The following is a 27,100-nucleotide window of genomic DNA, read 5'->3' on the forward strand; positions in this document are numbered from 1 at the left end:
TGACATATTGATGTGAATTTACATGTGTATGGTTCAGACTCTGCCCTCTCTCCCCTCTCTCTGTCTTTCCCTTTCTTCTTCTCTGTTGAAGGCCTAGGACACAGAACACCACTGAAGAACTAACTACACAAAGTCACACAACCGGCAAACAATGTCACGGTCACTATCTCCTTCATGGGAACACTCAACCTTGGATCAAACATATGCCTCGTTACACCTTTCAGTTAAAAGTGAACCTCTCCTACTGGCAGGCTGCCTCAAATAGCATCAAAGCAAAATGAAACACAGGCAGCATTTAACAACGCTGGTAACCATGGAAACATATCATTAAAGAATATATAAACAGGAATGAATAATTAGATGAGAAATTCATTTCCATATTTATCTTTTTTTTTTTTCCAAGAGCCAGGAAAAGAAGCTCCCATTTGCCTCGAATCTCAATTTGGACACCTCCTCTTTAGCCTGCCTTGTAATTGAAAAAAAAGGGGACATTTTTGTAAAATGGGAATTTCAGTATTGCCTATGTTAATAGACACATTTCTTTGCAGGGGAGGGATTTCAGAATGACTCAGTGTCCACTGTGGTCTAGCTGTGACACTGGAGATAAGCAAGGGCACTGAAGCACTGGGGGGGCACTCATGGTGGGACAGGGACAGCAATTACCCACATTTCACGGCGGGAAGCGTGAGGGGCCTAGTCGGAGGATCCCGTCTACACTGTGGACAGACGGATGCAGACTCTCCCAGGGCTTCACCCTCGTGCAGCTCCAACTCAGCTGCAAGGCGGGCCAGGCTGGTCATGAACTTAGCAAAATGGAAATGTGCTTACAAACTTTCAGTCCAAGAACAGTGCGTTGGAATCACTTGGTGGGGCAGGTGTGTTAGAGCTCTCCCCACTCCCCATTGATTTAATTATTAACTCGGCACACCATAAAACCCTCTGGGAAGAGAGTCTCAGCGAGGGATTGAATACGTTGAAAGTCAGCCTCTGAGGAGGTTGTCTTAAGTTAATCAGTGTGCCAAGCCCAGCTCAACACGAGCGCCATTCAGCTGAGTACGAGCGAGCGAGCGAGCATGCAAGCCTTATCCTCTTCTCCCGATTATGCATGTGACGTGTAGGTGTTTGAAATTCCTGCCTCGGCTTACCCATCATGATGCACTGCCATCTTGAAGTACAAGCTGAAGAAAACCTCTTCTTCCCCAAGGTGCTTTTTGTTAGCAAAGTTTGGTCACAGCAACAGAAATGAAACAGGATCGCCACTCAACCCAGGGGATTCTAATTCAGTCGCTACCAGACACTGGTGCTTGAGGTCCACTGAGTACCCTACTATTTATTTATCACAGGAAAGCCTAAGCTAAGAGACACAATACCTGTACACTTGTTGGCTTCTTCACCCCCCAGCCCCATGGCTATATTGTATACATGACTTTGTCCTGCTTCTGTGGTGGGCAGAACTTCCTAGCACTTGGGCTGGGTCATGTGGCTTCCTTTGGCCTTCTTGCTAGGAGCCAGCAGGCTTGGAAGAGCGGATTAAAGTGACTACTGTAGGTACTCTGGCTTTCTCTGGGAATTCCACGTTTCCTCCTAAGAATACACAGCAGGTAGCGAGCTATCAGTCAAAAGAGGCAGAAAGATGTGCGTGACCGGCAAGCACACTTGCACTTGTCTCAGCTTGGAGCTGAGCCCGGATCATCTGAATCTCAGCCAGCCTGGTTACTGGGAGTTTTATAGTGGTTGGCACACGGTGTTATCACAGCATTAGCCGATCCATGCGGGGCATGCGGAAGTGAAGCCCGGTGTTAGCAGCAGACTCAAGCTTGCAGCTTCCGGTCCTCAGCCCTGCACTGTCCGTCTCTTTGCTTTCCTGCAGGGAATGAGCAGCAGTCAATCCCAGGACCCATTGCCTTCCCTGGGTCCTTTGGCTTCACGCACATCTCTCAACCCCTGGAGGCTTTGTCCGTTTTCTCAGTCCGGCTTGCTTCACTCCTACTCCTGTTCTTTTCCTGGACGTATTTTCCCGTTTCCAGAGTCTGGAGGAACCACTCTTCTCCAGTGTACTCAGAGGCCGCCCATTACACTGAGCTAAACTCTCCTAGATCAAAAGCAGTTTGCATTTGACCTGAGGCTGAGTAGAGAGCTAGTGCGGAGTACTGGGAGTTTAGGCACAATGCGTGTGGCATTTGATGGAGAACATATCTTCGGGTAAGTGGATTTGGTGCTCCTCAAATTATGTCTAATCTGAAGAACGTGCAGTAACAAGGCCGCTTTCAGACACTAGACATCTGTGTCTCTGATGGACAAGGCCAAGTTAAATAAACAGATAACGAATACTGGCCATTGACTGAAATATCCACATGGCATTTCTATTTTGCACCTTTTTGTGGGAAACTCTTTCACATGGAGGCTCATCTCTAGGGAACACTTTTTTTTTCTTCCTCTAGAAAATGTAGGTGTTTTATCCAATATAATGATAGATGTTTCTGGCTCCTTGACCTCACTTTACCTGTAATTTCATGTTGAAGGTTTTATTTTTGTTCTGAGGTAGAGATGTTAAGTTTTCACCAAGTAAATGAGTAATATTGGGATGACTTTGCAATATCAAGAGAAATAGGAGTAGAAAGTTAGGCTTTATTATTAGTTTTAACTCGCAACTCACTCTGGATGCTCCAGAGGCTTCTATGTGATTAGAGTTCCTTGATGACCAAGGTGGACAGAAGAAGTGAAGAGCCAATCTCTGGGACCTCTGTGAGGGCATGGAAACCAACCATTCCAAAGGATCCTGGAAGTCTATAGCATTTTTCGAGTAGTCTGGTGAGTCTCAAACACAGTGGAAGCAAAAAAATCATCTATGATTTTGAATGTAAAACATATATGCACTTATGTAGAAGAATGTCACATGATTTCATGACTAAAGAAATTCATCTCTTCCTTTTGCTGCTTTTAATTTTAAAATCTGCTTTAACTAATTAAGAGACTTGCTCTCACCTTTCAGGATATCCACTGGAACTAACTGTGTAATATATATATATATATATGTATATACATATATATATATATATACACATATACACACACTCTGAGAGTTCCTTCTTTCATATACAAATTACTTATGTGTGTAAGAATGTAACAATCAGCACATGATTGCATATACATATATGGTACAGTGTGATCATTTGATTCATATATACAATACACCATGAACAAATCATGGCAATTAGCATTTCTTTGCATAATCACTGAATTCTTTAATTACAAAGCAATGATGGCAAAAACGTTCTCAGTAAGATGTTAGTGGTTTTGGCTTCATATCAAACTAATTTTTAATTTGATTGATTGATTAAACAACTTATTATTGAGTGGCATTTTGCAATGTGCTTTGATGGCACCATGGAAGGAAGGCAGAATATCAAGCAGTGGTGTGTGCTTTAATTATTTTACAGTCTTGTAATTCTTTCTTGTATATATCTCATGGCAGAATACAATTGTTTCCCCTCTAACCCACAAGGAGGGTGTCCCCAAACTCCCCCAACAGATGCTTGAAACTATGGATTGTACCTAACCCTACATAAATTAGATATGTTCCCAGCATGCACAGGTCTATCATAAAACATAGATTATAATTTAGGCACAATGAGAGATTAGCAGTAGAGGCAAGTAGAACACTTGTGAATGCGGCTTCCTTTGCCTCTCAGAATGTCTTACTGTTCCGTCACCGTTTCACTTAAAGGATGTGCTGCGCTCCATAGATTCTCTTCAACACGTGTGAGTCACTACTTCTTTCTTGGGAGTAATTGCTAAGGATGTATGACAACATAACACAAGTTCTCTATACTATGATCAATGGTCTGGTGGTTGAAACGTGGCACTTAGCAGGTGAACTTTTTCTATGTTACTCAGAGCAGCATACTATGCAATGTACAGTTAGCCCCCCTCCCCCTCCTTCTCCTCTTCCTCCTCTTCTTCCCATTTTCTCTGTCTTCCCTGCCAACGCTTTCAACATGGTCTCACTAGGTGTCCTTGGTTGAACTGGATCTCCTCATGTAGACAAAGCTGGCCTGAAAGTCACAAAAACCCACCAGCCTCTGCCCACAGAGTGCTAGGATTACAGGTGTGAGCCCGCACGCCTGGCCCCCAGGTAGTATTTTCAAGCCTCTGTTGACTCTGGGTAACTGGAGCTGAAGAAAGGGATACTACTCACAAGGAGGGAGGCTGTGTGTGGTCCCTCAAGACAGAGTGATGTCTGTCTGTTTACCTCTGTATCCCTAGCATGACGTTGTATGCTTGCACACAATTACTCAGTGGCACATGAGTATGGATAATGAAGACACTCTGAGTATATGAGAAAGGTATTCGCCAACTTCAAATGTGCCCGAATGATTCAATTGTAAAGATCTGAAGTGTGAATGACTACAGTATAATTGACGGAAGGAAGCACTCTATGACAAGAACAGGCTTGGGGCTATTTTTTGCTTTTGGTGCTAGAAGCAGATGTCTCCTCTAGGCCCAATAACAAGAACAAAAGGGTTTGCAGTAATAATGCTGTATAAAGAGAAGGTGTGAGTCAACGACTCAAACACCGAAGGGCATGGGAATACCTTGTGGTTCAATCTAGTGCACTGAATTCTTTGGGCACGTGAATAGGAAAACTCCAGTTCTTTGTTTTATTCCAAAACAAACAAAACCAGAAAACATTTTTAGTGCATTTTCTTAGGAAGCTATACAGCCCACTGATAGTTTGGAGATGCAGAACATTTCAATGCCAAGTACAACTTGCATTGGGCGGGGCGTCTCAGCGTGCTCTGCACAGATGGCGGACCTGTGAGGTTGGCACTGCCTCAGCCTTCACTGTTTCACTGCAGAAAGAGGCTCCACATGTCAGGCTCTCTACACAGGCGTGTGTTGGTGTCAACAGCTTTTCCAACAATCCCCAAAGAGGGCTTTCTCCTCCTGTGAATGTCCTTGGCTTCCTCAGAGCCAAGAGCTCCAATTAGAGCACTGGGGCCTCTCAGGAGCTCTTTGTCTAGATGCAGGAGCCCACCGAAAACTTCCTTCCTATCACTGAAGCCTCTACGAAGAAAGGACGTTTAGAAAAAATTCTGTTTGTCTAAGTTTTTAATGTATTTTTCTAAATAAAGAAAACTTAGACCAATTTGATAATGGGTTCATTCCAGAACATAGCTTTGTGATGATTGACATCTTAGCCTTGTGAGTAAGGTGAATCTTTGGTGTGAAGATGCTGAAGTCAATTATGGGTAGCACTGTGGGGCGACCTGTCTCCTGTCTTTTTTCTTATCGGCAACTTTAAATGAGGCACCTAGAGTCAAATAACTAGGAACTTCCAGCCCTGGAGCTGACTGACAATATCCTAAGAGTTGTCAGTAGGGACAGTCTATAGACACATGGCAAGTAGTTTATCTTAAAATTGGAAGAAATTGCTGGCATAGATAAAATTGATGATGTCACACTAATAAGGACCCCAGTGGCCCAAGGAAAGGAAGTGATACCAATTCAATACCAATTCAAATAGAAGATGTTGGTATTTCTTGATGAGTGTTTATACACCCATGGGAATGCAGTAACTCCATCTGCAATTGGTGATTTTGTTAGTGCAAGATTTACTATTTGCTGTCATCAAAATGAAACATTGAAATTGATATTATGTCAAATATTTCAGCTTCTTATATCAGGAAAATTACAACCTTATAGTAGAGTAAAAGTCATAATTCGTTCTCAGTGCTACTTTGGTGTTTTGATTGTGGTTAGGCTAACTTCTAATGCAATGAGATAAATAAACACGCCTCTGTGTGTGTGTGCGCGCGTGTGTGTCCATCTGTCTGTCTGTCTGACTCTGCCTCTCTTTCTGTGTCAATGAATCTGATTCTCAGGAGGTACTGAGATTATGATTTGAAGGCCTGAAGCTTGCAGATGATGAAGAAAATTGAGAAAATAAAAATTAAGGTGGGAAGTGAGCTGAAGGCAGCTTGTACCAGTTCCCTGGGGATTCTCTGCATGTCTTTTTTTTTTTTTTTTTTTTTTTTTACAGCAAAATTTGTCTCCACCTTTTTTAGATTCCATGTAAGGAACAGTGCTGAGAGGGTCATCTTCTGTCATCTCATTGCAGAAGACGAGGCCATAGAAACGGATGTGTTGTGAACACACTGCCGAGGACTATGGAGGTGGAAGAGCTCATCCTCCTTGTTTATATGAATCCTTCACAATTTAGACCTCCATTAAGGGGCTGGAGGCTTGGGAGGTAGTACAGAGCTTCTAATTAAGGTTCTTGTAGTAATAGCATTTTAGGAGTAGGAGAGCTTGGTGGTAGAAAACACTCACTTTTCTTCCAGAGGACCAGAGTTCAGTTCTCAGTACCTCCACTGGGCACCTTGTGACTCTAGTTCCAGGGCATTTGACACCATCCTGTGGCCTCTGTGAGGCAACCCACACAGGCACATGCACACACATCATAAGGCATCTGTTTCAACATAACCAGTTATCATCCCAACTAAGCATGTCCCATTATTAAGGCTTAGCTCAGCCTTGTGATGACGTTTCGAGATGTTCTCCATGAAGAATGGTTGGTGGCAGAAGATTGGGCATCTTGCTACAGAGCCAGTGTGTTCTGTAGCACAGGCCTCAGTAGTTATTGTCAAACCGCTCTACCACTAAAGAATGCATTCTGTCACAGAATAACATTCACACGCACTTTAACCAGAGTGAGGTGGCTCAGCGTGAGCTGTCATATGACACAGATGGTCCCACCATTTTCTGCCCCTTGAAGGAGTGATGGTACCTATATGTTTCTAATACTATTGAAAGCTGTCCCAGGGTTAAGCATGGGAGAGAGCAGCTCTCTTGTATTTGACCGTATGTAGGTCAACCCATGCAGAGTGGATGGGGAAGCACTAAAGGTTTTTACACTCTGAAAGTTTGTGCTGACTTACAAAGAGAATAGCTAATGAGAGGGGTAAGGGTTTTATGCACTTGGAAAGGGATATAATAGCAGGGGCACCTTGACTCGCGGTGGTATTATGTTCTAATAGCCCCTCCCATCTATACTAAAATGCCTTCAATACACCTAACAGCAAATGCTGCCGCTTGGACTTACCTGTCTTAAGTACATTCAGAACACTTAGATTAAGCTTCTCTTAGGCAAACCGTCTAGTACCAAAGCTATTTTGTAATAAAACATTGACCATCATGTAAACTGATGAATGCTGTACTGTGAATGAAAAAGTGTGAAGTGCAAAAAAAGAACTAAGTCAAGCCTTCTTGTGTTAGGGACACCTGCAATAGAGCAAGTGCTTTTCACCCTCTGAATGAGCTTACGGGAATGGGCTTCGTGAGAGAGGTTCCGTGTGTGCAGGTCATTACACTTGCCCACGCCCCTTCCTGGATACAGTGACTTCTTATCTAAGAATGGAGAAGAAAATAGTGCCTGTCTGTTCCATTCTCTTGGGGGGTAGGGTCAGGCTCTTATTATGTAGCCCTTGAACTCGGGATCTTTCTACTCAGCCTCCCAAGTGATAGATGGCAACAGGCAGGTGCCACCTTCTGGGCTCTGTTTAGTGGCTGCTCACAGCTGGATGTGTGGATATGATCTGTATGTCTACAGGCTGTGATGTCAGGGAGCATCGTGAGGCTGACAAGGGAGCCGGGCATCCCGTCGTCCTTTTTGTCCTTTTTCCTGAAGCCAGAGACTGAGTTTACTGTTGCTAGCTGAGGTTAGAATTCAACTGAGCTGGCCTCCTTTGCATCTATCCAGGGGCTCTTTTCACTACGCAGTTGCTTCCAATGAAAAGAATACAATGAAAGGCGTGTTTCCCATATCACTTATTAACCTAGAATTGCAAAATAAAAGACCTGTGATGGTAATTTTTGTCATTGCGAAGATGTACATATTGCTGAGTGGAGATTATTTTCTTACTTTAAGGTGAATAAAATGAGGATATTATGTTCTTCGTATACTAAAGGAATGACAGCTTCTTTTGCTTAAAAGTATCAGGCTCTGAATCTTGTTTATACCTACACTAGCTGCGCTTTCCCTTAGTTTGATATGGAAAGGTCAGTGTCCACACAGGATGTACTTGTTTACTGAACGAACAGCTCAAACCCAGCATCTGTTAGGAAGCTGCTCTACATGAGACTTGCTGATCCCTTCTGGAGATCTGCATCCTATCTTGCTGCTTTTAAGATTGCTTTGAGATCCATCAGTCAAATGTCCACATTGGCTACAGCACATTGCTTGCTGGTTTTCACATCTACGATTCTGGACAGTTAGTTTAAAAATGGTTTTAAATATTGTGCGCATGCGTGAGCATAAGTGTGGGGTTCCTGCGTATGCGCTCGGCCGCTCTCAGAGGGCAGAGGAAGGTAGTGTGTCCTAGTGCGGATGGGTTTGTCGGTGGTCGTGAGCTTCCAGATGCAGAGAACCGAATGCTCTCACCCTGTCTCCGGCCCCTACAACTGGTTTTATATTTTTTATTTTTGTTCATGTGTTAGTGTTTCATACTTATCTAATTACTAGCAGGAACGGCATTTTTGAGAATTAAAATTGTTTATCTGAAACCCACCTTTTATTTTTTTCTTTTTCCATCTAGATGACAGTTCTCAAGTACAATAAGGGTAACATAAAATGTAAATCTATTTTTCATAGTAGTAGGTAAATTGAGCTTCACGTCTTTAAATGGAAACACCTAAGTTACTGACTGAGTCTTTTAAATGGAAGGACACTGAACTTGTGACTCTTCAGTTTTCCTTGCTAGTCTGAGAAGTGATGGCTTCTCCCTGGGCTCTGAGAGGACACCTGCTATAATTTCCACCAAGTGACAGAGTACTTGCAGTTGCCCAGTTTTCAATGGTAAATATCACCCGTTAATAACCCCTCATCCTTTCATTATCCAAAATCCCATGACTAATATCACTGCAGATGTTTGGTTTTAAAACTTGTAACTCAAAAACAATGTATGAAAAAAAAACACAATGTATTTTAAAGGCGATGTCGTCACAGCATGCCTGGAACATCGTTCTTGGGATGTCTAAAAGTTATACTGAGCTGTGAAACTAAAAAAACGAGCCAAGGGTTAAACAACCCTGAATTTTGCACTTAAAATTAGTTTCAGAAGTCTACGTCATCATAAGTGCATTAGCATGGGCGGCACCTCTCTGATGGCTTTGCCCAGAGCCCCGCCTCCCGTGGTCTTCCGAGACCTCCTCCGCCCTCCCTAGCTGGGCGTCCATTTTTACCTGCCAGTACAGTTTGATGAGCTTGCTCACACCGTGCTCGCTGCCGCCACAGAGCCAGAACATGTAGTCAGCGATCATGGCGCTCCTCGGAACAAGAACAGAAGTAAAAGACCGTGAATTTGTAAGCTGGTGGGTGAACTGCAGCACGCACAAACCCGCGATGAGATCTCACAGGGCGCATATGGAACTGGAGTGTGACGACACCAAAACAAAGTGCATCTTCGGGAAGTAGCAAGTGGGTGGCTTTGCGGCTCAAGTTACACGGAGACAAGAGGAAACGAGCCGTCTCTCTTCTCCATGGTTGACCTATGTGTAAAACCCAATGCTTAAAGGCCGCCAGACATGCTTATGCTTTCTTTAAGTTCATTTATATGAAGCTCAAGAGATGTACAGACTAGCAGATCCCAAAGGCCTACATTTGTGGGGCTGTACTTCAGAGCACATAGATTTTGAGACGTCTTCAAGTCTAGCACAGCTCTGAGCTATTAGGTGGGTATTTAAGCACACCTCACACTTTACCTGAATTAAAAGATTATTTATCTCTGATTAAGTTTGCCTTTCTACAACTGAAGAAAACCCCACCCAACTCCAATTCAACAGACAACCCCTTCCTCCCAACTTTGTGTCTAATTGAATTAGCTTCTGGATCCAGAGCATACAGACACTGCATTGGTCTTATTAAGCTGAGGGGGATATTAAAACTATTGTGGAATGGATATTAATTCATTACTTAGCACCCCTTGCAAAAACAGTTTACTTTTATGGCTGTTTCTTTGCTAGGCTTCTCCATTTCTTTTTCCCCAGAGACTGCAAATCCAATTAAATGTGACTAGAAGTGATTCCAAATTGTCACGTTAGCCAATTAAACATATAATAATCCTGTGTACCTAATCACTAGTACCAAAAGTTTATTTATTTAAGTAGAGCTATCACTGTGTACTTCTGCGTGTTTTTCTTATCTTCGCCTGCAGATACGTGTTGTTTCTTGACATCACTGTAAATTGAATTAGAAATGTTCCTTCCCTAAATATAGGCTGTCTGAGGCACAGAATCTATAAACTTACTATCACACTTTTCTCAAAGAATTAAACATTTACATTCTTGCTCAGGACAGACAAAAATTAGGACTTCAGAAATCAACAATAGGGCTGGCAAGACGGCTCAGTGGGTAAGAGCATTTGCGGGGCAGGCATGGGGACCTGAGTGGAGATCCCCAGTATCCATATGAAAACCAGACATAGTTATACATGCGTGTATCTGTCTCTAGCTGCAGAGCAGTGGATGCAGACAGGGCGTCATTGAGGCTTGTTGTCAACTTAGTTCCATGTTCAGTAAGGGCCCGTCTCAGGGATAAGGTGTGTGAGAGAAAGCAGCTTATCTCTTGACCTCTTCTGCATTCTGCAAGCATGCACAAGTATGTTTGTGGGCTCTTGTTTTTCTCCCCCCCCTCTCTCTCTCTCACTCACACACACACACACACACACACACAAGTGTACACATGAGTACACACATGACCAAACACACTAACAATGCGAGTGCAACACACAAGTGGCAGCATTTGGAGGATTACTCAACTCAATGTTTTTCTTGTCCGAATGGAATATTGGAAAGGAGGTGTATATTAACATTTCAGTGGAGGACAATTATCTTCTAAGAATCCTGTCATGCTTCCCAAAGGCTGTAATAATAAGACAAGGCATTCATGGATGCTTTGACATAGTGTGAACATGTATAGAACATGGGCACATTATAAGAACAATAGGTATTAGGAGTCAAAGTTGCAGTTCAGATGTTTGCATCTGGTAGAAGTATTTGGAAAGCCTTCTCATATTGACCCAAAAGCAACTCAACTCACCATGCAGGTAGCTGTAACCTAACACATCTAGCTGTCAGTTCTGAATTGAAGGGATGAATAGAAAACTAGGAAGAGAGCACTCCTACAGCTGATAAGGAACTTCAGCAAAGTGGCTGGTTACAAAATCAACTCAAGCAAGCCTTTCTATAACTCAAAGGATAAGCAGACTGAGAAAGAAATTAGGGAAATGACACCCTTCACAATAGCCACAAACAGCATAAAGTATCTTGGGGTGACTCTAACCAAACAAGTGAAAGACCTATACCACAAAAACTTCAGATCTCTGAAGAAGTAAATGGAAGAAGACCTCAGAAAATGGAAAAATCTTCCATGTTCATGGATTGGCAGGATTAATATAGTTAAAATGGCCATCTTGCCAAAAGCGATCTACAGATTCAACTCAATCCCCATCAAAATCCCAACTCAGTTCTTCATAAAGTTAGAAAGCACAATTCTCAAATTCATCTGGAATAACAAAAAACCGAGGATAGCTAAAACTATTCTCAACAGTAAAAGAACTTCTGGGGAAATCAGTATCCCAGACATCAAACATTATTACAGAGCAATAGTGATAAAAACTGCATGGTATTGGTACAATGTCAGGCAAGTGGATCAACGGAATAGGACTGAAGACCCAGAAATGAACCCACACACCTATGGTCACTTGATTTTCGACAAAGGAGCTGAAAACATCCAGTGGAAAAAAGATAGCCTTTTCAACAAACGGTGCTGGTTCAATTGGAGGTCAGTATGCAGAAGAATGCGAATTGATCCATTCTTATCTCCTTGTACTAAGCTCAACTCCAAGTGGATCAAGGACCTCCACAAAAAACCTGACACACTGAAACTAATAGAAAAGAAACTGGGGAAGACCCTTGAGGACATGGGCACAGGGGAAAAGTTCCTGAACAGAACACCAATAGCTTATGCTCTAAGATCAAGAATTGACAAATGGGACCTCATAAAATTACAAAGTTTCTGTAAGGCATAGGACACTGTCAAAAGGACAAAACGTCAACCAACAGATTAGAAAAGGATCTTCACCAGCCCTAAATCCGACAGAGGGCTAATATCTAATATATACAAAGAACTCAAGAAGGTAGACACCAGAGAACCAAATACCCTATTAAAAAGTGGGGTACGGAGCTAAACAAAGAATTTTCCAAGGAAGAATGTCGGATGGCTGAGAAGCACCTTAAGAAATGTTCAACATCATAAGTCATTAGGGAAATGCAAATCAAAACAACCCTGAGATTTCACCTCACACCAGTCAGAATGGCTAAGGTTAAAAACTCAGGAGATAGCAGGTGTTGGCGAGGATGTGGAGAAAGAGGAACACTCCTCCACTGCTGGTGGGATTGCAAGATAGTACAACCACTTTGGAAATCAGTCTGGCAGTTCCTCAGAAATATGGGCATGACACTTCCTGAGGACCCTGCTATACCACTCCTGGGCATATACCCAGAGGATTCCCCCGCATGCAATAAAGATACATGCTCCAGTATGTTCATAGCAGCCCTGTTTGTAATAACCAGAAGCTGGAAAGAACCCAGGTGTCCCTCAATGGAGGAATGGATACTAAAAATGTGGTATATATACACAATGGAGTACTATTCAGCCATCAGAAACAATGAATTCATGAAATTCTTAGACAAATGGATGGAGCTGGAGAACATCATACTAAGTGAGGCAACCCAGTCTCAAAAGTCTCAAAAGATCAATCAGGGTATGCACTCAATGATAAGTGGATATTAGCCTAGAAATGTGGAATACCCAAGGCATAATCCACATATTAATTGATGGAACGGAGGAGTGGCCCGTTTCTGGAAAGACTCAGTGCAGCAGTATAGGGGAACACCAGAACAGGGAAGTGGGAAGGGTTGGATGGGGGAACAGGGGGAGGGAAGAGGGCTTATGGGACTTTTGGGGAGTGGGGAGCCAGGAAAGGGGAAATCATTTGAAATGTAAATAAAAATATATTGAATAAAAAATTTTTTTTGAGAAAAAAAAAAGTAGAAGAAACTCACTCCCCGGGACAGCACTTGCTGTTTTTCTAGGAGTTGGGGAGTCTGTTGCCATCCTAGAGAGTCTGTATTCCGATTCCTCCTTCCACTGGGATCCAGCTTCAGGAATAGGGCTCAGAAATGGGTTCAAATAGGGAGGTAAGTGGGAAAGCGTTGTGCAGCGCGTCCACTTCCCTGTGGACGGCGGCCACACTTCTACCACCTGCCATCCTCTGCTTCCTGTCAGAGCCCAGCTCCACAGACCAGCCTCGGGAAGCAGGGTAAGTCTGTGGAGAAATATGACCAGGGATGGAAGCATTATGCCTTGTGATATTTGTCAGCCAACAGATAAGGCATTTTCAGTGTCTTGATTTTTTTTTTTTTAAAGGGCAAAGGCAGCTGAGCCTTCCTCTGAGCGTCTCTAAGGATTTATGTTCCACGTGAGACCCAGGCTGTGGTGGACTTGCCATACAAATCCAATGCAGGCATTCCCCACTCTTCTTCCTGCTCCCCATCGGGAGTCTGTCCTGAACGCCACTCAGCTGGACTCAGGGTCACTACTGCCTTGGTTTTACTGTAGGCATTCCATGCGCTGGCCGGTCGAGAGTGTTTGTGCTCTCTGCTCAGAAGATCATAGGAGCTCATTGCCTTTGCTGAAGTTCGGACTTCATTATCTGTCAGTCTGTAACAGCTGAGCACCACACGGAGCTCTTTGTGGGGAAGAATGTGAACCCAAGACACCAGCTTCCTCACAGGACGTCAATCAAGCGAGCCTGCCATGCAAACTACTCGAAGTTCTCCCACTCCTGGTTGCACTCCTCTCTGATTCCCCTTTCGTCCTGGAGGCCTCCTGGCGGCTCACAAAGACGATCTTCCTATCCTAAGCTTGCCTTACCTCCTCCCTTACAGCTTCCTTTCTTCTCCATTACGGAAGCCTGACAAAAGCAGACATACCAACAGAAGCTCCTTTTAAAATGCCGCATGTACCCTCTAGGTGAAATTACTCTCTGAGTGAAAGCGAGCAGGACTCTATTTCTTCCAGTGTCACTAGAAGGGTCCATATTGCCCAGGGTGGTTCACATGCACTGGGTACAGGGATGTGACATGCACTGGGTACGGGGATGATGTCACTTCCTGCTTGGCTTTCTTTCTGGTTTTCTCCTATGACCTGTCATTCCCTTGAGGCTCCTTTTCTGACTTTTGGGGTACCCCCAGGGTTCAATGCTTGGGCCTCCTCACTTCCTTTTGTCTCCATTTCCTTGGTGAGCACATGGGTTTCGTGGCTTTAAGTACCAAATACATATGGATGACACAAGACTTACACCCTCAGTCTGAACCACTTTCTGCCTCTTCCAGAAGCTAATTTCTCAGCCTCTCTACTTCTCGACATTTTTGCTTGGATGCTCAGTTGGTATCCAATGCAACATAATCAGGGTGGGACTCTGATCTTCCTTCCTCTCCCGCAACACCTAGTAGTGTTCTCAGATCTATCAACACATAATAATTATATAAGTTATGGAGGACAATGTGATATTTTGATGGATATATATATATATATATATATATATGCACTGTATCTATGTGAAATAATTAAATCTTCATAATTAGTGTCTCTGTCACTGAAGCTTTTGTCATTCTCTGTAGTAAGATATTCAAAATCCTTTCTTTTTGTGAAACTGAAATTATACTACATTACTAACATGTAGTCCCATCCTAAGTACTGACATGAACAACCTTATTTTCCTATTGCGTGCACCTGGGGACCAGCCCCTCCTACCCACTCTTTTCCTCTTCTCTCTAGCCTCTGTTAACATTCAGCTTCTCTCTAGCCTCTGCTAACATCCAGCTACTCTACACTTCTAGCCAATCAACTTCTTTTGCTTCCACAAGTAAGGCTGTGTGCTCTTTCCTTCAGAGCCTGGTTTATCACACTCAGCACAAGGCCTTCCGGGTTCACCCACATAGTTGCAGACAAGCAGGAAGGAATTCATTGTTCTCTGGCCGAGTCATATACATGCCTCTATACCACATTTTCCTTCTTCCATCCACCCACTGATGGAGGCATGGGTCAATTTCAAACCTTGGCTTTTGTGCTGTGATCAACATAGAAGGGTGGGCATCTGTCTGACATACTAATTCTATTCTTGTTGAGACGTGCCGGCGAGAGTCATTGCTGGGCCAGACTGTAGTTGTCCCCAAATCCCTGACTCCTGCTTCTCTCACATTCTCTGCCTAGTAGCCTACTTCAGAATATCACACCCCGCACACCTCCAGCATTGTTATCTGGTCCACAGTCTCTTATCTGGCTTATCACAATGGCCTCCCAAGTTAGACAACTTGTTTCTCTGTTACTCTATCTTCAATCCAGTCTCAGTGATAACATTACAGCCAGGGCGTTAGAGCAGGCTTCTCTTCAGGCTTTGAATCTCTTGAAGTAAAAACCAGATTTTAAAGGACATCTGAATCCTGTGTCATCTAACCACTTCTCTGCCTTAAATATTTTTAAAAAAGATTTATGTGTATATGGACATGTGTGTGACTGTCTATTGTGTCTATGTGTCTGTGGGTCCTTTAACATAAGAAGAAGGCATTGGATCCGTCAGAGTTGAAGGTGGTGGCGCTGGGAACTAAATTCTAAGCCCATTGGTAAGAGCAGTAAATGCTTTTAAGAACTGAGCCATCTCTCCAGCGCCTTTGACCCCATTTCCTGCGGCCAATTCACTCTGCTGTAGGCATGCTGCATGCTGCATGCTGCATGCTGCAGTTCCTCAGAACGACCAGGCAGGCTACTGCCTGTGGAACTTGTATCTGGCACCCTCTCCAGGAATCTCTCTGCCTAGACATCCCACTGATACCTCCTCAAGGTGTCATCTATCCTTGCTACGAGGCGTGGACACACCTTACTTCCTCCAGTCTTTGTCCCTATTTGTCACATTTATTTATTTATTTATTTATTTATTTATTTATTTATTTATTTATTCATTTATTTATTATTTTACTTATGTGTCCATGCCACGACACAGGGAACAGCACACCGTTGGCGTGTGCGCTTTATAGCTGGCCTACCACTGCGAGCAAGGGGTAGGCCAGCATCCCATGATGCTCACTCCTCTGTGTGTGTCTCACACATCCTTTTGTTGCCCACAGCGGCACTGAAGTCCACCACAGAGCTTCCAAAGCCACGGCCTGCAGAGCCTCATGGTTATTATCTGGCCTGCACTGGAATTCACTCCCCCAACCCGGACAGGATTTCATCCGCTTTAGTCATTGCTGTGTGTCCAGGGCCTGTGTCAACATTGTAGCTGCCATGTAGTCACACAAGTACACATTGAATTAGCAATAGCACGTTATGCTATTTATTGGTGTGCTACAGAGATCCCAAGGTTACCAGCCTTAGCCTCCTAGGACTCGAGCCGGAGCAGTCTGGCCTTAGGGTGATTTCACTGTCCACATTTAACAGTGATCTGGCAGTGGAGGTGTTGTGACAATGGAGAGACAACCTAATTTGTCCAATATGAATCCCAATGCAAGTTAGCTCACAGGAGAGCTTAATACATGCTAATGGATGCTGACGTGTTTATCACATAAATGAACGAGGAAGGTGCGAGGCGGCATACTGGCCCGATGTGGTGTATCTACAATTATGTTTAGTGTGATGCCTCCAGTCATGTGTCAACCGTTATTGCTTTTCTGCAAGCAAATCTACCATTGCTTTGATATTCTGTTTGAATTCATTTTATGGAACTGTCACTGAAGTCACATGTATTTACTCTACGCATCTGTTTAATGTAAAGGGGCTGGAATCTGGCACAGGTACAGATCCACTCATAAGTAACAGACATTTATGCCATCAACTCAGCTTACTGCGACTCAAATCCTGTTCCTACGCGATGGGATCTGCACAATCAAAGAATTAGACACTGTTGTTGATAATAGAGAAAGCAGCTTACATCTTCTAAATTCCGGTCCAGGAATATTCCTGGGAACAAGCACATCCGTGCCAGCTGAGTTTGCAGAGAGACATCGTCAAACAGACCAGGCAGTTCTCAGAGCATGCGAATGTACACTTACATATCCGAAAGGTTTCAAAATTTCCAGCCTTTGTACCGCGTGTGGCCACATGGTGGTGTGAAACAATAAGGTATGCGTAAACAAAGGAGAACTGCAGCGAGCAGCCCTCAGTGTGGCCTCCCAGGGCTGACTGGCTGGGACCTTGAAAAGCCATTTCCTTCGTCACCTTGCCTTCAGGCAGGATCACACTTAAACCCTTCAAATGAGACTGATGAGAATCTATTCTGTTTTAAAGACCTACACGGAAGGACACTGCTCTGAATTCCTCACGAGTCCACAATTTCCCAGCCGCAAATAGCTTCTTGTGCAGTTTGAATCTGCTGGCTTTAGAACTCTCTCCAGGCCTAGCACAACCCAACTGGCCCTCGTCTTTAGGTCTTTAGGAGAGCAACTCTAAATATCTCCACAACCATTTGTTAACATGTGTTAACATGGCCGGGTTAATTAATTAACCCGTCTGGTTTGCTCTTTCTCTGTAGCTCCTTCTCCTCACCATTAGCTGGTTTTATGGTTGCCTTTTTAATTCTTTTAAATCCCTCCTCTTCTTCCTATTACAACTGGAAATTGGCTCCGCCGGAGTCTGAGGATGACTGTGTGGGCTTTTCCTGCAGCTACTCCATTTATTTCTTGGGTACAGAAACTCAGAAGGGTGCGTGCATGTTGGCTAACTATAGACTCTATCCATTTTAACACACTTAAGAACTTGTTTCTTCCTCCCTGTACTTAAAAAAATTCCTCAGGATGATACATGTTACATATTCATGTGCATATATGTTATTAATTTTAGATGAATTAATATTGATGCCCAAATGTATATTCTCTTTGAGTATAAATACATACTAATAAGAAGGAGCTGTTATTCTGAGCAGAGGGGGCAAACCACCAGGTTCACTCTAACACACAGACACACACAGTAACACACACACATACATACACAGACACACACATGCACACAGATACACACAGACACACACACACAGACACACAGACACAGTCATACAGACAGACACACAGATACACACACACAGACACACAGACAGACACACATACACACATGTCCTAGCATCTTTATGCCCAATCATTTTCCATATAGCAGTTGGCTACAGTGGCATTCTGTTAACAATGTCAAATGCAAGCGACATGCAGTGAGATCCGAACTCCTAGGGGGTGACCTACGCTTCTCAGCTGTCTCTGCTTTTCTCCTCAGCACACTTGCTTGCAGTCTTCTCTCCTACTCCCACTCAAGCGCTCTGCCACCACAGCCTTGGTTAACCCTTTCTTGCTGGGATTCCTAATAGTAACTTATGGTTTTCTTGACGTCGCCTTTTTTCCTCAGACCTGTGGCAACCAAGCCATTGTCATTATTCCCCAAGAGGTTGATTATATTTACATAGATGAAAATCTAAAATTTAATTCAGTTCCTCAGACTCACAGGCCCAGTTTTGGTAGCCTGCAGTCACCGGGTAGCTGCGGCTTCCATATTGAGCAGTACAGAGCCTCTCTTGTCACCAGAGCCTTTACTGGACAGTGCCACTCTAGGGTCTACCTGTGGGAGCCTGCCAGCATAGTGTCTCACACAGGCTGCTAGGTAGGAGGCCATCCATCCTTAGTTGTTTTTAAATTTAAAGAAAAGATCATGTATATGTAGGTGCTTGGTAACTTTCTCTCTTTTGTGGGTGACAGGATCTTATGTGCCAAGGCTGGTCTTGCACTTGCTGTGTAGACAAGAACTGCTGGACCCCAGGGTACTCTGTTCCCACCTCCTCAGAGGTGGGATTTCGGGCATCACTAGGCAGGTGCTCTGCAGTTGTGGTGTGCATTTCCAATGCACTTGATGGGCGTTGAAGATGGTAAGCATTTCCAGCCCCCTGTCCACTGAAAGAAGAGATGCTATCAGCCGAGTAGCACCCTTCCAGAGCTATTCCCGGTAGGGTGTGTCTTCACGGTCTAAGGTTTTCGATGATGGCTTTTGGAATGCCTCCTTCCTTCACTGTGGTTTTTGAAGACCAGGCTTAGGCAAGAAGGAGCACGCAAAGCAATCTCTAAGGCATCTCAGGAAGCGTGAAGGCAGGATCTGCCCTCCACTTTTTAACAGGGTAATATGGCCGACGCCGGAAGTCCTCTGAAAGGCCCTGCATTTGTTCTCCTGATGGAAAGTATGTTAACTGAGATCCCAGGAAACCTCGACTCCTCAACTCCTTAACTCCTGGAGGTGTGGCACACTTCCTCTATAAACAGAGAAAGAATGTTTAAACAGAAGAAATGAGGGTTTTTTTGGGGCTCCCAACTAGCTTGTCAGGAGACTTTGGAAGCAAGCAGCCAGAGAACCTGACTGAGAAAACCTGTCACCGCATCCAGGCTCCTCACTGGCATGTCCTGAGGCCAGTGATAAAAGAATCTTTGAGCTTCCACTCGCCCGAAGAGGCTCTCCTTCCCACAGACGAAAATGAATCGGTTTTGCATCGTATAAAAGAGAAAATGTCTTTGTCTTTAGATAACCAGTCATCCTAGGTGCCTACTTGAAGAGCTGGAGACTGTCTCTAAGACAATTTATGCATTAATTTAATAAATATGTCTATATTCCTTCATGTGTACATGCTTGTGTATTCGTACATGTGCGCTGGTGCCTTGGTGCATATGTGGCGGTCAGAGGACACTGTTTGGAAGCCATGTGGTTTCTGGGGAGCAAAGTCAAGTCACTGGACTTGGCTGCACGCACCCTTAGCCATGCGGCCACCTCAGCAACCCCTGTTGCCACCTTCAAACTTGTCCAGATGTTCCTGCCAACCTCTAGGTTGCACCTGTGATTGGTGCTCTTGCTTGCTCCTGTGTGACTGTCTTCCAGTGTATCGGAGATTTGTTTTGTGTGCGCTGCCTCCCTGCTGGTCTGCAATTTCAGATACTATGCATTCCTCCTACTGGCACAGTTGGTAACCAGAACACAGAGGCAGTAACAGTGTCACTAGGACAACTGTTGTAACAGCGGCCTGTATTCTCCGAGTGCTTAGTTAGGAATGTGTACACAGGGTTAAAGAGGTTAAATTTCAAAAAGGTTCAACTTCCCTGGGGCTTTTGTTTTTTCCCAGATGGACAACTGTTGATATATTATTTAGAAACAGTCATCCCTGGGGTTGATCAAACACTGTGGCACCACCATTGCTGATGGTACCAGTCACCATCCCTGCCCGCCTCACCAGAAGACATGTTTTCTTCTCACCGGGCTTCTTAAATCCTCCGACCAAGTCAATTTTTCCTCCTCAGCTGTGTCAGAAGGTCACAGTTATTTCTATTAAAATATTCATGTCTGTGCATGTAGAAGGGAGGGGAGGGGTCAGGGATGCAGGAGAGTGAGTGAGAAGGGAGCAGAGGGTAAATATGATAGGCATGTCTGGAATTCTATTCCAGACGATTCTGCATAATTCTTCTGTTGTTTCGTTTTTAAAGACAGCTCTTGTATGTGTGTGTGTGTGTGTGTGTGTGTGTGTGTGTGTGTGTAGCCCTAGCTCTCCAGGAATTCCCTCTGCAGTCCAGGCTAGCCTGGAACTCAGATTCATTTGCCTCTGCCTCCCGAGTGCTGGGATTAAAGGCATGTGCCAACACCACCCAGCTCTGTATAATTCATATTCACTTAAAAAGAGAAAAAAATTGTCTTCTTGAAGAGGCCTAGGTGAATAGAAATGATTCCAGGATTTAGGTATGAAGGGTTTGTTTGTTTGTTTATTTATTTATTTATTTTCTGTTTGGAGTCCAAGTCACTTGCCCCAGTCACTTTTCTAAATTCTGTGACAAAATACCTGACAAAGTAACTTGAGGAAGAACGGAGTCACTGCGGCTCACAGTTCAGAGGTGCAGTCCATCATGGCTGGGGTGGTACTGTGGCAGGAGTGCGGGGTGCAGTGTGGGAGAGCAGAGAGATGTGCGCTGGTACCCTGCCCGCTTTCTCTTCCTGTTCAGTCCAGAACATCAGCCCCACGGCATGGCGTTGCCCATGTTTAGGGCCTTTTTGCTTCAGTAAATCAAATCTAGAAACTCTTTCAAAGGCATGCTCAGAGATATGTTTCCATGGTGATTATAAGTCCCATCAAGTTGACAATCAAGATTAACTATCAAATCAACAACCCCAAACGACTGTTGTTTTACAGGATGTTTTGGAGTCATGGCAACATGCAGAATATAAGGACATGATGTTGACCTTGGGTGACTTCCCATCTGACTATTGAGGTGACGTCTCTACTTGAAAACAGTACCCAAGTGGATGGTGTTTTACTCTGATAGAGAGCCATGGGAATATAAGCTACATAAAGCTAACTTATCACAAACCACAAATACTAGACAATGTTAAAGGGAAATGTGATTGCCTCTGACTCTAAGGAAGGATTTTGCACTGGGGCGTGAAAACAGGCTAGTGTTGTTTCAGTGATGATAGAGAAAAGAAAATAGGTCTAGGTCTTTGTTTAAGTTTATGTTTTGTCCCAGTGGCATATTACATATAATAACATTGAAGGGAAAAAGCATGAATTCAGACGCCGAGGACAGATAAGGTTATGCCAAGGTGATGTGAGAAAGGTCCAGAAAATTACAGTCAGGACAAAATGGGACCCATCCTAGATTCTGGACAGATGGACTTGGATTCTTTCTTTTAGATGTAGGAAACAATTGAAGTTTTCCAGCAGAGAGAATACCATGGAACTTTTGACATTCCAGCCACTGCTGCTCTGGGCTCAGTGATGAGAAGAGGGTCTCCCCCAGCCTGCATCTCAGGCTTGCAGTTAGCAGGGACGATGAGCACCCCTGGCCACAACTACTCCAGCAGAGTCTCTACTTTTCTATTTAGCCATAGGCCCACAGCAGTGCCCTTTTCTGTCTGGACCCCTGTGCTGTACAGGGTCATGAAGGCATTATGAAGAAGCAGGGCCCAGGAAGAGCCTTCTGGATCTAGGAAGGAATCTCAGTACATGATTCTGGTGTGCTCATTTGCATACTTCATGAATTCATTAAGCTTACAAAGATGGGATTCTAAGATGAATAAGCCATTTCCTATTATTAGAGTCTAATGGGGAGGCAAACATGCACAAAGATAATTATATCACAATGAATAAAGTGGAATAATCAATACACACATTAATGCAGCTGAGAGGCCTGTTAGTGTTAAGGAGGGACCTGCTCACTCTGATGAGTAAGACAAAGGAGTGTAGACTGAGAAGCTTATTCTAGGTTCGGGTACAGAACAAACCCTGGTGCAGATGGTGGAGGCATGGGAAATCCAACAGTGCCATCTGGCTAAGGTAAGAGAAACCAGGAGACAGGCACGAGCCAGCCATGAGGAAGGCAGGAGGGAAATGGGGAGCCCTTGAAAGTTTTCAGGGGACAGCGGCCTGGGAAGCTCTGTGCTTTGCAGAGAGAATGTCAACAACTCTCTCTTGTGTGCTGAGATGGGAAGGGATTTCAGGTGTTGGCTGGAAAACTGGGAACCGAAGTCTTGGCACCACTTGTAGGGCCAACCTCAAATGACGAAAGCAGCAGAGAAGGTATTTAAGACAGTAAACACTGCAGGATCCAACTTCACATCAGCGTTGGCTTCTGCACAAGAGTTTGAAACAAACAAGCCTAAAATTATCTTAAGTCTCTTTCTAGATGTATGAACTAATATTTAATGATCAAGGAAACAATAGATAAAGACAAAGCAATGTTGCAGAACGTTGAGCTTGGCTTGAACTAAACAGTGCAACCCTTCAGCGGACACTAACTGTTGAAACACACCACATCAAATTAAATAATGTGTCACCCTGAAACCTTGAGGATCACCGACGGAGCCTGGAAAACTCCAGAGATGCTCTTTCTACATGGGGTTTGGAAGAGGTCTCTCTGGAACATTTCTCAGTGTTGGTCACCTGATTTTTTTTTTTAACCAAATTTAACCAAAATCTACCGACCACTTATTTTCTGAAGCGTGTTGTGACTGATGATGTGTGGGACATCCCCAGACAGAATAGATGCTCATCCTTTGGTCACTCCCCGCACCAGGATACCGTCGTCTTTGGTATCAAGGGGAATGTGCGATGTTTCTAGGTTTGTAAAAGATCATCGTAAGGTTTTATCCAATGTCTGACAGGAACAAATGAAGGAGAATATGTAGGATAAAATGAAGGATGCAACATCCTGAAGAGGAGGAATAAGCAGAGCAGAGAGTCTGGCTGGCTCAGTGCTGGCAATCCTGGGCTTAATTTTGCTTCCTGCAGTTCATACCAGCAGACTCTGCAGCCAACATAAAATGTAAAGCAGTTGGAGATAGGAGCATTCAGAGCAGAAAATAAACCCATTCACAGTAGAAGGACAGCTTACAGTGGAAATAGCCTGAACCAACTGTCACCCTCCTGCCTGCCACTCCATCTCCTGGTCCCCGCTTGAGTGGGAAAAAGCCTCAGAATATACAGGGATTGTACAAGCTGATAAGACATCTTAATTGTTTAGCATAATGTATAAATCAATCATAGTTGTAAGCTCAATTGTTTACTTTTCAAGGACCTGAGACCCACAGGCAGTGAAGAGAAGAGTGGTTAGTGGATGCAGGCAGGCCTTAGTTTGATGAAAGTGTACTCTGTGGTGTTGTCATGGCAACCACAGCCAGCCATGTGAAGTCATGTTTACAGAAATGATATGTTCTCCACAGTTGTGCAGTGTTTCATCAATTAAACAAAACCAGATGAAAAAAATAAGGTGACAATAGTTCTACATTTTCTAAGGGTCAGCCGGGTTTTCTTCTCAGGGCTCCTCAGCAGTGGTCACTTGTGGTGATAGTAAGTGTTAACATTTAGTGCCGTATGGGGCACTCGTACACAGTGTCAGGATCAGCGTATGTGATGGTCGCACTGATTATCCTGATGGTCCACACACCCATGCTCACTCTCAGGAGAGGGAAAGGAGCTGAGAATCATTCGCTGAGATTGAGATTTTTGAGGTGGTCCATCATTAACATGGCAAAGAATTCTTCTGGGTTTACAGGTGTTCATTCATTGCAATAATTGTGACAGTATCAGCAATTTTATTTGTCACATTCTGAATTTAATCAGACTAGGAGAGCAAAGTACTCAGTGTCCTATCCCTAGCATGGGCAATAATGCCAACAGAGTTTTTCCTTTTCATGGAAAATCCCATAGAGAGACCAGGCTCTGATCACCAAGCCCAGCAGTCTCCTGGTAGAGGACCGGTTTATTCATCCAAACTAACAGAGGCCTAAAGTCACACAGAAGCATCTGCTGACTTTAGGAGTGGCATCGTTGTTTAAAGTAGACGCCAGACAGCTTTTTGGATGTATTCAGAGTTGCTGTCCAAGTGAGCCCAGATCCCCGTGGAGTGTCCCTGTTGCCTTTTTTCTTTCTCACAGTGTAAGCCAGGTAGCATACTTTCTTAGGAGAAGCCCACCTAAGTCTAGCTGATGTTGGAATGACAGGGTTCAACATTTTCTTCTCTCAAAGCCTTCCCTCAGTGGCTAGTTCTTCAAGGTAACAGTACATCTGGAGATAACCTTTCAATTTGACAAGCCTCCGAAAATAGCCCGTGCCTAAATTGTTTCTTCAAGGACGAAATACCGTAGAGAAGACGTTTTCCTTCTTTCTTAAGGGCTCTGCACGTTTGTGCTTCCTGGGAAGGTGGGAGCAGCCACAGTCACTGACTCCTTTGAATGACTGGTTTTTCATCCTGGTAACAGAACGGTGGTATAGCTGGAAACCGTGCCTAAGATGTAAGTGTAGGAGTTAGGCTGCCTTAGTTTGAATCTTAGCTCCTTCATTTGCTAGCTGTGTGACGTTGCACAAATTACTCAACCTGTCTGAGCCTTCTTTCGAGGCAGTGCTGATGGTAACAGTTCCATGGTCTTGGACTGTCAAGGGATCACATGCTCTGACCTATGTACCGCATGGCAGATAGCCTCTGATGTCTCCAAAGGATTCAGAAATGAGCCTCCTGTCCAGGCATTGGCACTGCTAGTTATGTGAAAGAAACACGGCTGTGTTCAGAAGCTTATACCCAAACAAGCTTATTTAGACTTTTTTTCCAAAAGAATATTGATTTCTCATTGTTATTGAAGTTTTTTTGGTGATTGAAAATCTTAGATGCTTATAATTAATACAGCTAGTGTAGGCTTAGGAGACTAAAGGACAATGATTCTTTTGGTAGAGTCTCTTTCTCCCTCTTCCCCTTCTCCTCTCTTCCCCCTCCTCTTCCTCTCTCTCCTCTTCCTTTACCTCTTTCTTCTCCTCCTCCTCTTCCTCCTCTTCCTTTCCCTCCCTCTCCTCTTCTGTCCCCTCCTTTTTATTTCTTTGCTTGTGTATGGGGAGAAGACTCACCTTACACTAGGCAGGCATTCTACCATGAGATATAACCTCAGGTTGTATCTGCCTCAGACGCTTTAACTCTTATTGTCCTGGGCTATTCCTCTTTTCCACCTGTCCTAACACTTGTCTTTCCTGAGACAGTCCCTTTATTTTCACCTTGATTAGTTATGTGCAGTTCTCTAAAGCAGTGCCTCTCAACCTGTGCATCATGACCACCTAAGGGTCAAATGACCCTTTCACAGGAGTCACATGCCAGAGATCCTACATATCAGATTGTAGGGGGGTGGGTGGGGGGTCCTGCTCCACCACAGGGCTTGGGCCGTTTGGGGAGGCAGGATGCGGGGAGTTTGACTGCACTTAGCCCACACCATCTTGGGGTGGGTGTCGGCCTGTAGGGAAGCCATGGGACACTGCTGGGGTGGGGTGGGGTGGTAAGGACAGTCTGAGGTCCTGGGGACTGCTGGAGCTGGCTCGGAAATCCCTGGGCCTGCAAGTAGGCTGGGGTTGTCTGGTTCTCAGGATCTTGGGCATCCAGGTGCCTCTGGGAGCCCTGGAAGAGCTGAGAATGGAGTGGGGGCCTGCGGGCTGGATCTAGTCAGGGGCCAAGGGAAAACAGAGGGGAGCTCCAGCTGGATCCCACAGGGATGAGTCCTTGGTTTGTGGCGGGGCAGCTGGCATGGGTTTGGCTTGGCTTGGTCTGGCAGTGTCTCGGAGCTCAGAGAGACCTTCTACGTGAGGTTAGGTGGTGGCTCTTTAGGCGAAAGCCTTCTTCATTGCTCTCTATGGTGGATCCTGGTGCAAACATGGTTTTAAGGCATTTAATGTCTGGCAGAAAGTGGATGAGTAAAACCATACCCCACTTCTCAGGGTAGGCCTGAGTTAAATACTTTTTTGCAGGGAGGAGTGTCTGGGAAGGGGAGTTTATTGGCTAAGTCCTCCAGGCCTCTAGGTACCTCATTAAAATGGAAATCTGTCTTGAGACTATAGGACCACAGGTCATGTCTTCTACCTGTGGAGGGGTTTGGGAGGTTACCCTTATGTGATTGATGGCTACAAGTCTATGGAGGGCTGTGGCCTTGTGCCAGGAGCCTGGTGTACAGGAATGGGGTGAAATGCCTTCTGTCCCTTTACGGTTACCAGAGTTCTTAGCCTTAGCTCAACCAGGAACCAGGCTGCCTTTCATGGCTCTACATCAGATATTTTCATTATGATTCATAATAGTCCCAAAATTACAGTTATGAAGTGGCAGCAAAACCAGTTTTATTGTTGGGGGTCATCACAACATTAAAAACTGTATTAAAGTGTGGCAGCATTAGGAAGGTTGAGACCCACTGCTTTAAAGAAATCTCCAACATAGTACACTTTGTGGAGCTTCGGGTTCAAGTATCATCTATTAGGAATTTAAAAAGACCTGTTCAGGGTACCCACTTGCTATACCAACACGAAATGGATGGGTTATTTTAAGCCCCACAATGGCAAAAGTTCTCACATCTTTGCTCATCACTATCTGCATGTTTGAACAATGATTGCACAGAGTATGTGAACATGTATTCGTTCACATTGGAGAACAATTGATTGGAGAAACCATTTCTGAC

At 44.3% G+C, this 27,100-nt stretch overlaps 1 protein-coding gene across 1 annotated transcript in view; it reads right to left on the bottom strand.

Moving 5' to 3' along the window:
• Positions 1 to 27,100, bottom strand: part of Spata16 (spermatogenesis associated 16) — a 273,026-nt gene that overhangs the window by 100,384 nt on the left and 145,542 nt on the right. The window contains exon 4 of the mRNA XM_052178788.1: positions 9,244 to 9,328. Within this exon, the coding sequence (XP_052034748.1) occupies positions 9,244 to 9,328 (85 nt within the window). The remainder of the gene's footprint in view (positions 1 to 9,243; positions 9,329 to 27,100) is intronic.

Source organism: Apodemus sylvaticus, chromosome 4, assembly GCF_947179515.1.
Source record: "Apodemus sylvaticus chromosome 4, mApoSyl1.1, whole genome shotgun sequence".
NCBI classification, from domain to species: domain Eukaryota; kingdom Metazoa; phylum Chordata; class Mammalia; order Rodentia; family Muridae; genus Apodemus; species Apodemus sylvaticus.